This window comes from Spea bombifrons, chromosome 5 (genome assembly GCF_027358695.1).
Source record: "Spea bombifrons isolate aSpeBom1 chromosome 5, aSpeBom1.2.pri, whole genome shotgun sequence".
Lineage (NCBI taxonomy): Eukaryota > Metazoa > Chordata > Amphibia > Anura > Pelobatidae > Spea > Spea bombifrons.
The window spans coordinates 88,116,516-88,130,905 of record NC_071091.1 but is presented as its reverse complement, the minus strand read 5'-3'; the positions used below and the strand labels follow the sequence as shown (position 1 = coordinate 88,130,905).

Sequence of the window (14,390 nt, the reverse complement as noted above, 5' to 3'; positions counted from 1 at the left end):
TCATACTACAGCGGCTGCAGCGTGCGGCCACTGAGTGGATATTAGTAGTCACACACACGCTGTACAAGCATAAGAATGTAGTGCGCAGCATGTCATATACAGCCGTTGGTTCTACTTATGTTATTGGTAGACTCCGGCCTTAAAGTGTCAGAACCACCTTGTCATCCAAAGCCCAGACCTGCCTGTAGCTAACAGAATATGGGTATTGTAACAGATGCTGGACCCCTTTTTAAGGAAGATTACCGTATTTGCTCGATTATAAGACAAGGTTTTTTTCAGAGCAAATGCTCTGAAAAATACCCCTCGTCTTATAATCGGGGTCGTCTTCTAATCAGACCTCAAATAGAGGTCTGATTAGGAGACTAAGATCCAGATCCCCCGCACCGCTGCAGGGGACCTGGATCCTCCTGTCGTCGCCCCCCCCCCACACACACACACACTTACCGGTGCTTCCGGAGGTGAAGTTGGCAGCGGGGGTTTGTATGCGTCCGTCGCAAATACCTTCCCCGACTGTCAGAGATGAGAGTTCCAGAGTTCCTGATCTCTGACAGCCGGGGAAGGTATTTGCGACGGACGCATACAAACCCCCGCTGCCAACTCCACCTCCTTCCGGCTGCCGCGGAATGAGACGTCAACCCGCTGCCCCGGCAATACAGCAGGAAATTGGAAGCACCGGTAAGTAAGTGTGTGTGTGTGTGTGTGTGTGTGTGTGTGTGTGTGTGTGTGTAGGGCATTTCTGGAATGCCTTACACCCCTATATGCCACTCTGGCACTTAGGGGGTTAAAAGGCATATTATGGGGCAGAGTGGCATATAGGGAGGTATAAGGCATTTCAGGAGGCAGAGTGGCGTTAAGGGGGCATTTAATAGAGCACTCTGCCTCCTGAAATGCCTTATACCTCCCTATATGCCACTCTGCCCCATAATATGCCTTTTAACCCCCTAAATGCCAGAGTGGCATATAGGGGTATAAGGCATTTCTGGAGGCAGAGTGCTCTATATAATGCCTTTTAACTCCCTTAATGCCACTCTGCCTCCTGGAATGCCTTATACCTCCCTATATGCCACTCTGCCCCATAATATGCATTTTAACCCCCTAAATGCCAGAATGGGATATAGGGGTATAAGGCATTTCTGGAGGCAGAGTGGCACATAGGGGGTCAAAAGGCATACCATGGGGCACAGTGGCATATAGAGGGTTAAAAGGCATATCATGGGCCACAGTGCCATATTGGTGTGGCAAGCCTGGGGGCAGATGTGCGTAACTGGGGGACAGGTTGGAAAATACAAGAAATAAAAACAAAAAAAAAATATTTTTCTCAATCATAGCTTTTATTAAAAAAAATAGTTTACATGAATTAACATTTACTGGTAAAACTTTTTTCCTTTAGGGTCGTCTTATATGCAGGCTTTTTCTTTTTTTCCTAAGTTAATATTCAGATTTTGGGGGGTCGTCTTATAATCAGGGTCGTCTTATAATCGAGCAAATACGGTATTGGGACCGCAATTTTACATTAAATTGTATTTTGTGTTGTCGTCCTCTTGAGGTTATCTGGTGCTGTTCTTGTCTATGTAATCTGTTCCCATTGTGTTATGCGCTAATTATGTTCATCTGTTCCTGTTTCCGATTGTATGTCAACTCCCTTTCCCCTTGCAATGTGGCTTTATAAATCATGTCCGATGTTCTTTTGGATCTTTTGGATACCTGTGTTATTACTGATGGTATGGTTCTTTGGGTGACCTTTCCTTGGAAGAGGACTTTTACTCCAAGAACTGAAACCTTTACCTATCTTGTAACCGGCTTTCACTGTAGAAAAGTGGCAGCGATGGCCAGGGTCCCTTGACCATTTACCTTGAGCATTAAATTAAGTGCTTTATACAGTAATTCAATTTGGCTTTGAAAAAAAAGTGTTTTTTATTTGAATGAAGATACCAAAGATGGAGCACATATACATACGACTAATATGTATCTGTCTAAAACGTTATGTGAAACTAGAATTGTTTTAAAACAGAAGTGAATAAAAAAAATGTTTTTAATGAAAATTCAATTTTGAGTATTTATTTACTACCCATGTATAAAATCCTATAATTTTCTACTTCATGCAGTTATAGAGGAATTTATTAAGGGTTTAAGTAAAACAGTTGATTTTGCTATCACCTTAATAAATAAAAAACACCCTACTGTCTTCAACTGACTTTTGAATTTTCCCGATTGGAAACAATGAAAACTTGAGGTCATTTGGTGTCAGTACAGTCAGGATTCAGTATCATTGTGCAGTTATTCAAGATCTCTGTCCATTTTTTATAGATGATTTTCCACCTATTTTATCCCTGTTCTTTCCATTGCGATTTATTTATAAGGGATGGTAATTTATTGTCTTTTCAGGAAGTCACGGTGATCAGTGGGAGGCTATATCTGAAATGTGTCTGCTTCATCCTTCTTTTGTACATCTGTGAAAGTAAAGATATGAATATTAGGGTGGTATCAGTTAAATATACTGATCCTCAGCCAGATACAGATCAATATATTTCTGCCTAACAAACACGACCTCAAGAGTCATGGTGTAGCATTCATCTTCGAATGAAACCATGAAATAACCATACCTGGGGACTTACTAAATTGACTGCAATTGGAGATCTCCTCCTTCATGTGCATCATGAACACGTTATGCTGAAATACATAAAAAATGAAAAACCACACCAAAATCCTGCTAAACTAGTGGATCTGGGAATTAAATCCCTATTCTAATTCTCAAAAGAAGAGAAAATAAATTGATAATAAAACATAACTAATTATTAATATGTATTGTAAGTACACCCTTAAGAATGAAATTCTAACTGAGATATTGTGTATCCTGTATACACTGTCCTTCTACTCATAGCTTTCTTGATCTCCTAATAACTCCACAGGGCCAAGAAAGGTGAAGGAGCCTTAATACTATAATTGAAACATTTTTAGAATGAAAGAGTGTAGGAATTTTCGTTTGGTAACTGGAAGGATAGAATAGGGCTTATACCACCTTATTTTAGACATTCATAGATTTCCCTTTATTAAGAGTTGTAATGCATATTAGTAAAAGTTAAGCTTTATTACAAATTTAATATATGTTGAGTGAACTAGTAGCAATGCTCGTACACCCTTTAATGCTTCTGGAAGAGGATCTTTATCGGCGCCTTAAGATTACTCGTCTAGGACCTGCTACAGGTCCTTCACAAGTATCTTAATAAACATTTATAGGTGTTGATTGTGGAAGTGGAGCGAAATGATTTGCACTGCATGCGATATATATATATATGTATATATAGATGTATATATACATACAGTATACTATTATAATTATTATTGTTGGTCATTTGTATTCAATTATAATGCTCCCATCACCCTATCTTGCTGGGCTCTCTGCTCCTCTGCTCTGCTAGTTGTAGACTCTAATCATTTCATGCTAATATAACACTCTTTATTCTCTTTATCAGAAGTTTGAAACTTTATAAAGAGTTAATGTTTTTTCGTTTCACCAGTTGTTGCCATGTCGAAGTTGTCTACATTTCAATATCATTTTTCCTTAGACAATTTGATTATAAAGTCTCAAACCAGCCATTTAACTTATATAAATATTATTTATGATCACTTTGTCCTGTGCACGAAATCCAACCTATGTTTCCAGAAATATACAAAACCTGTCATTTTTTTAAAGATATTCTCATTTGCTGAGTAACAATTTCCATATTTTACAGATTATTATCAAAACCGCTGTGCTGAAAACCATTTAACCACAGACAGGACACAATTATGTGCAGTTTCATTATGTACTTTCTTCATGTACACTTCCTATAGTAATCCAAACAGTCTCTCAATATTTTTAAGCTCGTTTGAGCAGGGCCCTCCTCACCTCATAATAATAATAATAGTAATATGTTTTCCCATATCCATTTAGAGTATGTAACTAATACATTTCACCTCTAGGTGGCGCTGATACCTAAATTTAACTTTATATTTAAAAACGCCCTTTTTTTATCCTGTTGCCTTTGAATCCAACTTTGTAATATTATTCTATATTATGTTTGTCTTTGGAAGCAAAATCAATTATGGTAATGTACAACAATGTTTAGCAAAGGCATAAAAAGGATAGAAGGATGGGGGAAACGAAAAAATAATACTGTGTTGAAACATGATAATAAAAATACCAAAATGTTATTTTTTAAGGGACATTCTGGTGTCACAGGGAGGCCCTGAGCAATTAATGTTTATGCATTGCTTCTTAAAGTACCTATAGTCAAGTGGGTCGGACAAAAATAGCACTGACCAACTAAAACAAGTAGGTAAATTGGACCCTGCTTGCAAGCTTACAATGTAGAGTGTTTTAAAGCCTTTAACAGCTGTTTCATTCACAAAGGGAACTTGTCAGTAATATACCGTACAAAGGTCTTAATGCTGAGCAATCAGAGCTTTGGCCAAGCCCAGAACCTCCCCTAACCGAGTGCAGTCTAATTCTTAACTAATAATCTTATTTTTTGGAGTGCCAGAAATAATAAATTTTAGATTTATTTTTCCAACCCTAATAGTATCACAATTGAAGTACTTGTCACAGTTACACTTTTAAGTATCTCCCTTTCAATAAGCTGGTTGTGGATGACAGTCCATCATGGAGGAGACGGCTGATGGTGAATAATGTGTATAAAAAAAAATGACCAAAAAGTAACGACATCACTTTTAGAAGTTCATTTTCTGCCAGAGTGAACAGTGTGCTTCCTGCACAGTTAGTGGAAATATATGTTTAATTAAACGTTAAACATATCACTCAGTATACTTTTTACTGTGTAAAAAGCTGTTTGGCTGCCTTGATAGTTTTAATTAAATGCTAGCGTATGTAACGATGTTAATAGGTGGCAGAGAGTGTTGTATCTACATTGTATGATGACTCAGAAGTTGTTACATTGAGAGTGAAAGTAACAAAGCAAGCCCGTCACCGGCAGATAACCGGCCTACGCATTAATCGTTCACATAATTGCTGCCCTGCGTCTGTCGGCGCCTACTCAACCTGATAGTTCTGCAATCTAATGCCAATGTAAGTCCGGTGCATTTACATATAGGATTGTTCTTTCATATTCTGTTCCATAGAACATTTTTATAAATTCTGTATCCAATGATAATTTAAAGGCTGTAACTTTACTGATTGAAAGCAGAGATCCTCATGTTCTTTTTCCTCTCTTGTTATCCCTCAATGAATTTTTTTTTGCTGTTTATTAGAGTATCACAGTGTGTATCACGGTGTGTATCACGGTGTGTATCACGGTGTGTATCACGGTGTGTATCACGGTGCGTATCACGGTCTATTACTTTGTATAGAAAAGCATTTGTGGACAAAAAAGGCCATATTTGAAATATGGGGTGGTGCATTCTGAGTTACTAGGTTAGAGTGTTTTGTATTGTTTCAGAACAGTACATCTCCTTTACAGATAATATGAGTGGCCCCATTCCATTCCTATCCATAATGTGTTTGCCATAATCTATTTTTTTTTTACCCGGGGAAGTCAGCAGATATTAACCAGTTTTTGAGGCAAATAGTGTTGGATTTTATGTAATCAGCTCCATTAGAGATTCATATGTGTTTCTTAGCATGCGCCATGTGTGAAGAAGTAGATGCGTACTAATTGATTGACCTCAGAAGGAAAAATGGCTGAGTTGACCTGACCCTGGCAGGATTTGAACCTGCGAACTTAACATTTGAACGGGCTCTGTAGTCAGGGCATGTCACCAACTGAGCTATCTAATTTTATATTAATAAAGTTATTACTTAATTTATACGTCAGTGTCATGATGTCATGACGTCAGTGTGTGATGTTTTCCTGCTCTCCAGCTACTTTGGCTTGCAGGAGATGTGTTTGATCAAAGTCATCTCCTTCTCAGCAGTGGACTAATGCTACTAAGCTCCAGCTGGCTACAGCGCTGGCTCGCGGGAGATTTCCAGGGGATCTAAAGAGACAGGGAAAAGAAAAAATGTCGGTGCGCTAAGCTAGTCACAGGCTCAAATAATACAAATGTATAATACGAGGCCTACCAAACAGGTGTAAGCATGCTGCAAGAAACAGTGTATTGGCTGTACAATGTATACAAGAAACAAAAACTGTCTGCGCTTCTTACCCTAATAAAGTTGGCAACAAATACATAAAAATAATATAAATGAGAGGTTTTGGTTATATGAATTGGCCAAAGCATAATTAAGCTCACCCGCCACGTCAAGGCACACTCTCAATAGGGTGAGAACCTACTCTCACCTCCTACATAGTGGGCACACAAAGCAGTTTATACTGCTACCAAAACCTTATTAATGTGTTGGGGGAGGTGCAATTAAACCTCCTCCCTATTAACCCCTGGACAGCAAGCTGCAACCAGACTGATGAGGAGCCAACAACCTCAAATATGTGCAAACAGGGAAAAGAAAAAATGTCGGTGCGCTAAGCTAGTCACAGGCTCAAATAATACAAATGTATAATACGAGGCCTACCAAACAGGTGTAAGCATGCTGCAAGAAAAAGTGTATTGGCTGTACAATGTATACAAGAAACAAAAACTGTCTGCGCTTCTTACCCTAATAAAGTTGGCAACAAATACATAAACATAATATAAATGAGAGGTGCCTTGACGTGGCGGGTGAGCTTAATTATGCTTTGGCCAATTCATATAACCAAAACCTCTCATTTATATTATGTTTATGTATTTGTTGCCAACTTTATTAGGGTAAGAAGCGCAGACAGTTTTTGTTTCTTGATCTAAAGAGACACCCTGAGTACAGGTGCTTGTGGCGCTTCCAGACAGTCATTGGCTGCATCTAGACATCACATTTTTTACTAGCAGATTCCTTAATATCTTTACAATATGGTTCACTGATAATTAACAATAACATTAAAATTGACTATTTTACAATAAGATTGGTGTATGTTAACACATTCTGGTGCAGAGGCAAAAGAGGACCCTGCTCTTTTGAGCTTACAATCTTTTAGGAGGTTGAGAAGAATAACATGGAAGGAGAGGGCAGCAAAAACTAGCAGGAATTACAATGAGTTGAGTTATGTTTCAGCTCTGACTCTACACAAAGCAGAAATGCACATTAATGTTCGTACTGAGTAATTTATTATACATTCATGATATGTGAGGCTGTTTGGAGAAGAATATGTTCAGTAAATGGACTTCATAAGATAATGTAACATTTGGATAAATATATCTCTCTCACAATAGAAAGGGCCCTACTATCACATTTGATTTTTATTCATTTTCTTGAACTATTTATTTGTTTTACAGAGATAAAGTAATAAGGATTGTGCCTAAGAACGACGTAGAAGCTCAGGAACTGAAGAATCTCTATCGCCAGCTTCAGGTATGATCCTAGAAATACTGTTATGTTTGAGAAATGTATTTCAAACCAATTCAGTGTATGTATTCATATACCGATTATTTATGTGTTTAGGTTATATATTATCAATCAAAACATTTGATTTGGTCTAAATAATCATCAGACTTTAGTACTTTAGTTTTAAATGGTAAAAGTGGTCATTCTGATAACAGATATCCTAAGAGAGGTAAGAAAAGAAGCACCAAAGCGGGATATATCCAGCCCAATTGACTACCTGCAATGAGAAGTGTTTAAACCTTGATCACCAATACCAATTACTCCTTCATTAAGGATTTCAGGGCAAATAGATAAGGTTACTACAAGTTTCTGTTCCAGGGGACAATTGATTGGAAGGTCGTTAAGGTCTTAATTTCGTGATTGTGACTATTCACAGCCAAAATTCACAAGGACACCCAGTGTTCGAAATTACTTAAATATATATAATATTCAATTAGGATTGTCAATTAAATTGTGAGTTTTGGCTACTGAATTTAATAGCTACAACTACATCTTAAGGGCAGCACAAGTTCACTACGAGGTCAGTAGCAGAGTCAGCCTAACTTATTTGGGTTGAATACCCTTCTTGTATTTGAGACTCTGTTTAGTTCACATGGACTCAAGTAGCGCTCGTTACTTCCAAGTAAGCAGAGGCTTCTCCAGTGTTAGTTTGTTTGCAGCAACTGTCGGTTAACACTGAACCCAGCTGGGTCTCATATGTATTTGAAGTATATATATAGACCTATTCTAGGAATGATGTATTCAGATTTTCCATTATGATTATTTTGGTTTTATGTTTACATGAAAGGGGTATAGTTTCTGATGGTATTATATGGTTTAGTAAATAAAGCACCTGCATTCTCAGCCCTTTCCATTAACTTACCCGCTTCTTTTAACTATATTTCCTAATAGCGACCCACTTAAATACAGTAAGGCTATGTTTCTTGCAGAAATACAATTTATGCGATGTGACAAAACGTACATTTTGTTCTATTCCGTCCTGCTATTTCTGTGCCCATTTTGCAAATAACCACAGCAATCTTCTTATATATGAGTGCATTGACAAAGAATTTCTTTGCTTTGGTTTCCTGAATGCAAACTACCTTTGCTCAGCAATGTCCTTTTTTTTGCAGCTGTCCTAAAAGTCATTTCAGGTTTACTGTTAACATATGTTGTTTGATGTTGATGGTTATACTGGCAAAGCCTTACATTTCTCGAAATTTTAATAAAACTAATTAACTATTTCTGTTGTTCTGAACCTGTCTATTTTAAGAGATATTATTTAAGCAAGATAATGGAAAGATTGCTTTTTGTAAGCATATCTATGTAAATAGATACGATTTTCTTTGTTAATTTGTTAATAACAATAACTACATCAATGTAAAAAATTCAAGTCTCTTGGCCGCAGTCTGTGTTCTCTCTCTTTAATGTGGTTTTACTAATTGAGAACCACTACATTTCCGGCACGATGCCCATAAGGCTAGGTTTCCACTTGGGTTTTTGTCCGGCGTTTTTTTCTTGATGAAAAACGCCAGGAAAACTGCCAAGAAAACTGCCACTGCATTTACCTGCGTTTTGGCGTTTTTTCTGCAGTTTTTTCTGGCGTTTTAGCCTTTCTGTGGAAATTGCTTTTTTTGACCTTAGGCAGTTTTTCCAGCCTTTACAAGTTAGAAGTTTCACCCAGCTAAAAGGGATTAGGATAAATGGCAAGTATCTGCCCTCTCCTGATGTCATTTACTTGGTAGACCCTTTTGTCTCTTTTCTGTGGTTTGTAAGGCATGCTTTATTTCGAATGTCTGCTCCTCTGGGAAGATTGGCCCCAAATGATGGTGCAAATTGTTTGCTGTTGCTTTTGGCACGCAGGATCCGGTCGCGTATGTTTGTTTGTAATGGCATGTTTGTTCCAAATGGTGTAAAATTCAATATGAACCAGTCCAGGACTTTGTTTTGTGTGAAACTGTTTGTTTTCAGCCTATTTCTCGTAGGACACACAGATACTGGGTCCATCCTCTGCATTGTAACTGTGGAAAAAAACGCCATAAAAAACGCCAAGGCAATAAACCCACATGGCTTTTTCAGGCTAGGTTTCCACTTGGGTTTTTTTAGCTAAAAACGCCTATAAAAACGCCAATAGCGCCACCTGGCGTTTTTTTGTGAAAAACGCATGCAGCCAGATGTTAGCTGTAATTCAATGGGAAATCGCAAAATGCCATTTCCACCTGGCGTTTTTCTGTTTGGCGTTTTTTCAGTCCTCTTTGGCGTTTTTCTGCTTTTTTGGGCTCTGTGGCAGTTTTTCAAAACTGCAGCATGTTGACACTCTGGCGTTTTTTGCAAGAAATCTTGGCTTTTTTTCTCCAATAGAAGTCTATGGGAGAGAAAAAACGCCATGAAAAAGCCATGTGGGTTTATTGCCTTGGCGTTTTTTATGGCGTTTTTTCCACAGTTACAATGCAGAGGATGGACCCAGTATCTGTGTGTCCTACGAGAAATAGGCTGAAAACAAACAGTTTCACACAAAACAAAGTCCTGGACTGGTTCATATTGAATTTTACACCATTTGGAACAAACATGCCATTACAAACAAACATACGCGACCGGATCCTGCGTGCCAAAAGCAACAGCAAACAATTTGCACCATCATTTGGGGCCAATCTTCCCAGAGGAGCAGACATTCGGAATAAAGCATGCCTTACAAACCACAGAAAAGAGACAAAAGGGTCTACCAAGTAAATGACATCAGGAGAGGGCAGATACTTGCCATTTATCCTAATCCCTTTTAGCTGGGTGAAACTTCTAACTTGTAAAGGCTGGAAAAACTGCCTAAGGTCAAAAAAAGCAATTTCCACAGAAAGGCTAAAACGCCAGAAAAAACTGCAGAAAAAACGCCAAAACGCAGGTAAATGCAGCGGCAGTTTTCTTGGCAGTTTTCCTGGCGTTTTTCATCAAGAAAAAAACGCCGGACAAAAACCCAAGTGGAAACCTAGCCTCATGGCGTTTTTTCTCTCCCATAGACTTCTATTGGAGAAAAAAAGCCAAGATTTCTTGCAAAAAACGCCAGAGTGTCAACATGCTGCAGTTTTGAAAAACTGCCACAGAGCCCAAAAAAGCAGAAAAACGCCAAAGAGGACTGAAAAAACGCCAAACAGAAAAACGCCAAGTGGAAATGGCATTTTGCGATTTCCCATTGAATTACAGCTAACATCTGGCTGCAGCCGTTTTTCACAAAAAAACGCCAGGTGGCGCTATTGGCGTTTTTATAGGCGTTTTTAGCATAAAAAACCCAAATGGAAACCTAGCTTAAATGGAACTATTTGCCGCAAAATCACAAGTAGTAGGTACACAAAAAAATGCTTCCTATGGGCTAGAAGTACAGAAATTATAAGCTATTGCGAAGAATAAGGAATGGCAATTACCAGTTATTATTCAGGGCCAGCTCTGCCCTTTTTCCAGGAGAAACCTGATCAGGGATGGTCCTTCATACTGCACAAAGAATCTAAAGAGATACAAATGCCACTTTAGTGACCAAGACCTCACACTTATGTTATATTTCAATTACCTTTAATAATGAAAATATTGCATCTATGCCATTTCATAGAACATATTTCTGTTATTCTGTTTCTTTGTAGAGGGGAATTAACAATAATGACTATGAGAAATTGATACCTAGTGATCACATGTACATTTTCTGGTTCACTGAAACTTACACTCTGGGATAATTAAACATGATTTGCGAATGATCCTGTCCCCACACTATATTTTGTGTTAGTAAAATCAAACTTGCTACATTTTATTGTTAGATTCTAATTTAACAGACTCAGCAATAGATAAGCATGAGCATATCAATTCCCCCATAATAAGGTTATAGTTTAGGTAGTGTAGAGAAGCGATTACTGATGTGTTATCATTGCCCTCTTCAGATGAATGTGTATTACTGGTTGGCAGGTGGATTTGTGGCATCCGAGCAGCATCAGCTCCATCTGGACAGACACGTTAACCGATGTGCACGTTTCAAGAAACAGCTCCCAAGTCCTGCTCACCTACCTGAGAAATGCCAATGTACAGCATGAGTAAGAATCATCTCCTTCAGGCATACTATACATCCATGTAACATATGCCAGCAAGGCATGCTTTAAGGATCAATGGGGACACAAACATTAATTGCATTTTTCTTACGTGCAACAATATGAGTGGTATCTATGAGCTATCTAGTCAACAGTAGACTGTGTACTGTAACTCTTGGAACGGGGACCTTCACCCGTTGGTGTTCTTTAGTGGGGCTGTCAGAGAGAAGAAACAGTCTTGGTAAGTGCCATACCATATATACATGTCTAATGATCCTTCTCCTTCTTCTTCTTTCTGTCCTTTAGGATTCTTGTAGATAATATACAGAAGGTACTTGAAAAGCAAAGTGTTTCTAGAGCACCCAGAAATCGGAGATCATTGTCAAGATATAATTATGAAGTATACCATTCACTGGATGAGGTATACAAAAATAACATTTAGTTGTTTTTTTGTCTTCAGGAGACTGGTAAGAATAGTGTCCGTGGAAACATATAATTTTTGCATTGCCCATTTGAACTACACTATATTGACAAAAGTATTGGGACACCTGACCATCACACCAACAGGGACATGTATGACATTGTATTCTAAATACATAGACATTGATATGTAGTTGGTCTTTTTTTATTTTTGTCCATTTATCCAGTAGAGCATTTGTGTGGTCAGGCATGATTTAATCACAAACATATTAGAATTTACCTCTGGCCAACAATACCACATGTAAGCATAAAAAAGTAGCATGCACATGTACGGCCGTTGGCCACACTTATGTCATCAGACTGCCTTAAAGTGCAACAACGGCCCCTGTCATTTAATGGCAGTCCTGTGTGTGATAATACTGAGCTATATTTGAATTATAATGTAAAATCATGAAACTATAAAAATCACATGTAGAATGTATTGGCTTCTTATATTCAATATAATATTGGTATTCTATTTTTCTAGATTGAAAGCTGGATGCATTACATGAATCATACTCATCCTCATCTTATTTCTATGTTCTCTGTTGGGAAATCATATGAAGGCAAACCCTTGCATGTGCTAAAGGTAATGATTATGAAAAGACTAGTTAAGCAAACAGACAAACATAAAAAACAAAGTTTAAATAACACTCCGTATGACTGTTTTTTCCTTTGCATTTTAATAAATTTGCACATCTGAAGATATACAAAGATACACATTATGTTATTATGTGAAACCAAAATCAAAAAGCTTTGTTACAAAAAAAGTATTGACTTTGGAATATCTTACCAAACATGGAAAATGTATTGATGGTGATACACTTCTCTGAAAGCAGTAAAATCAGCTATTGTGTCACTGATGTGATGTTTTGCATTAAGTAGATTACATTTCTCCTTCCCATTGCTATCATCCCCATGATCTATTCTGTGCAACAATAAGCGCGTTTTAGCTTTTGCATGTAAAATAAGTGATAAGATTATTTTTCATTATTTTATAGTTGGGGAAAAATGGTACAAAGAAGAAAGCAATTTGGATAGATTGCGGTATTCATGCAAGAGAATGGATAGGACCTGCATTTTGTCAGTGGTTTGTGAAAGAGGTACTGTTTGTGTAATTACGGTACATGTCTGTAGTCAAGTCCATGCCTGTTTATGTATGTGAGTATTTGTATATACATATCTATACTGGAAGAGAGAGAGGTGCATTCACGAGATGAAGTATATAGTCGCCAGGGCCGGACTTAGGTGTTCGGGTGCCCTGTACTTCTCTGGCGCCCCTCTCGACAAAAAAGAAAGGGAAAAAGGGTAACAAACAACTAGTTTTAATTAGAGATTATTTATGTGCAAGTGCAAACAAGTACAATAATCTATAACTGGAAACACTGGTAACAATAATGTACACCAAATACATTAAATATAGCTAACAGTGAAAAACATTTTTCTTTAAATATTGAAAAAATTGGACGCACCCTAGCATGCAATCACTCCCTCCGCTCCCATACCAAAAAACAAATTTGCCACACTGACTGCAGATTAGGGGAAGACTGTGAGAGTCAGTGCAGTCTTCCCTCCTTCTGACCCAACCGTGACTGTGAAAGGTTCTCTCTCCCGTACTCTTCCCCAGAGTTCCTTTGTCCACTCATTCACTAAGCCACACCTCTCTTTTCCTTCCTCCCTGTAGTTCAGGTATAGATCAAACAAACAACACATGTAAACAACACTTGCATGTAATGCATTGCAGGTATAGTCCAACAGAATAACACACAAACCCAACTTTGCAGGTATAGATCAACTGGGGATCACATGTAAACTCAGCACTGAAGGTATAGATCAACTAAATAAGATATACCAACCCTGTATTTGCAGGTATACATAAATAATGTATGGAAACAGAATAGATCAACAGAATAACACACAAATCCAGCTTTGCAGGTATAGATCAACTGGAAACCACATATAAACTCAGAATTAAAGGTAAAGATAAAAAATAGATCACAGGTTGCACACCCAAAAAGCCAGCACTGGTTTCACATAGAACTTGACCAGCACCCAGATTACACACACAAATTACAGCCCAGCCTGAGCCATCTTTGTCCCCAAACAGCCCGCCCTGTGCCATCTTTGCCCCATAAACACCCTGTCTGTGCCATCTGTGTCCAATAAACACCTTGCCTCTGCCATCTTGGTCCCCAAAGCTCAAACACTCTGCTTGTGTCATCTTTGCCTTTCCCCAAATCACTTATACATCTATGATACACACAAAACACTTATACAGTGACTCACTCATTCACTCTGTTATTTACAAAATTTCTTCACACAATTATTCATTCTCTCACTCATTCACACAAATCATTTACACATATTCATTAATGCATTCTCACAAGTCATCCACACATTAATTCATTAATTCTCTAATTCACTCACACAATTCATCCACACATTAATTAATTAATTCTCTCACTCACTTACACAATGTATCC

General features: G+C 37.9%; 1 protein-coding gene across 1 annotated transcript in view; it reads left to right on the top strand.

Annotated features, from left to right (window-relative positions):
- CPA6 (carboxypeptidase A6) overlaps positions 1–14,390 on the top strand; it is a 42,327-nt gene that overhangs the window by 14,436 nt on the left and 13,501 nt on the right. Inside the window, exons 2-6 of the mRNA XM_053468321.1 lie at positions 7,300–7,375; positions 11,330–11,454; positions 11,755–11,869; positions 12,395–12,496; positions 12,909–13,010. Coding sequence (XP_053324296.1) covers positions 7,300–7,375; positions 11,330–11,454; positions 11,755–11,869; positions 12,395–12,496; positions 12,909–13,010 — 520 coding nt within the window. The remainder of the gene's footprint in view (positions 1–7,299; positions 7,376–11,329; positions 11,455–11,754; positions 11,870–12,394; positions 12,497–12,908; positions 13,011–14,390) is intronic.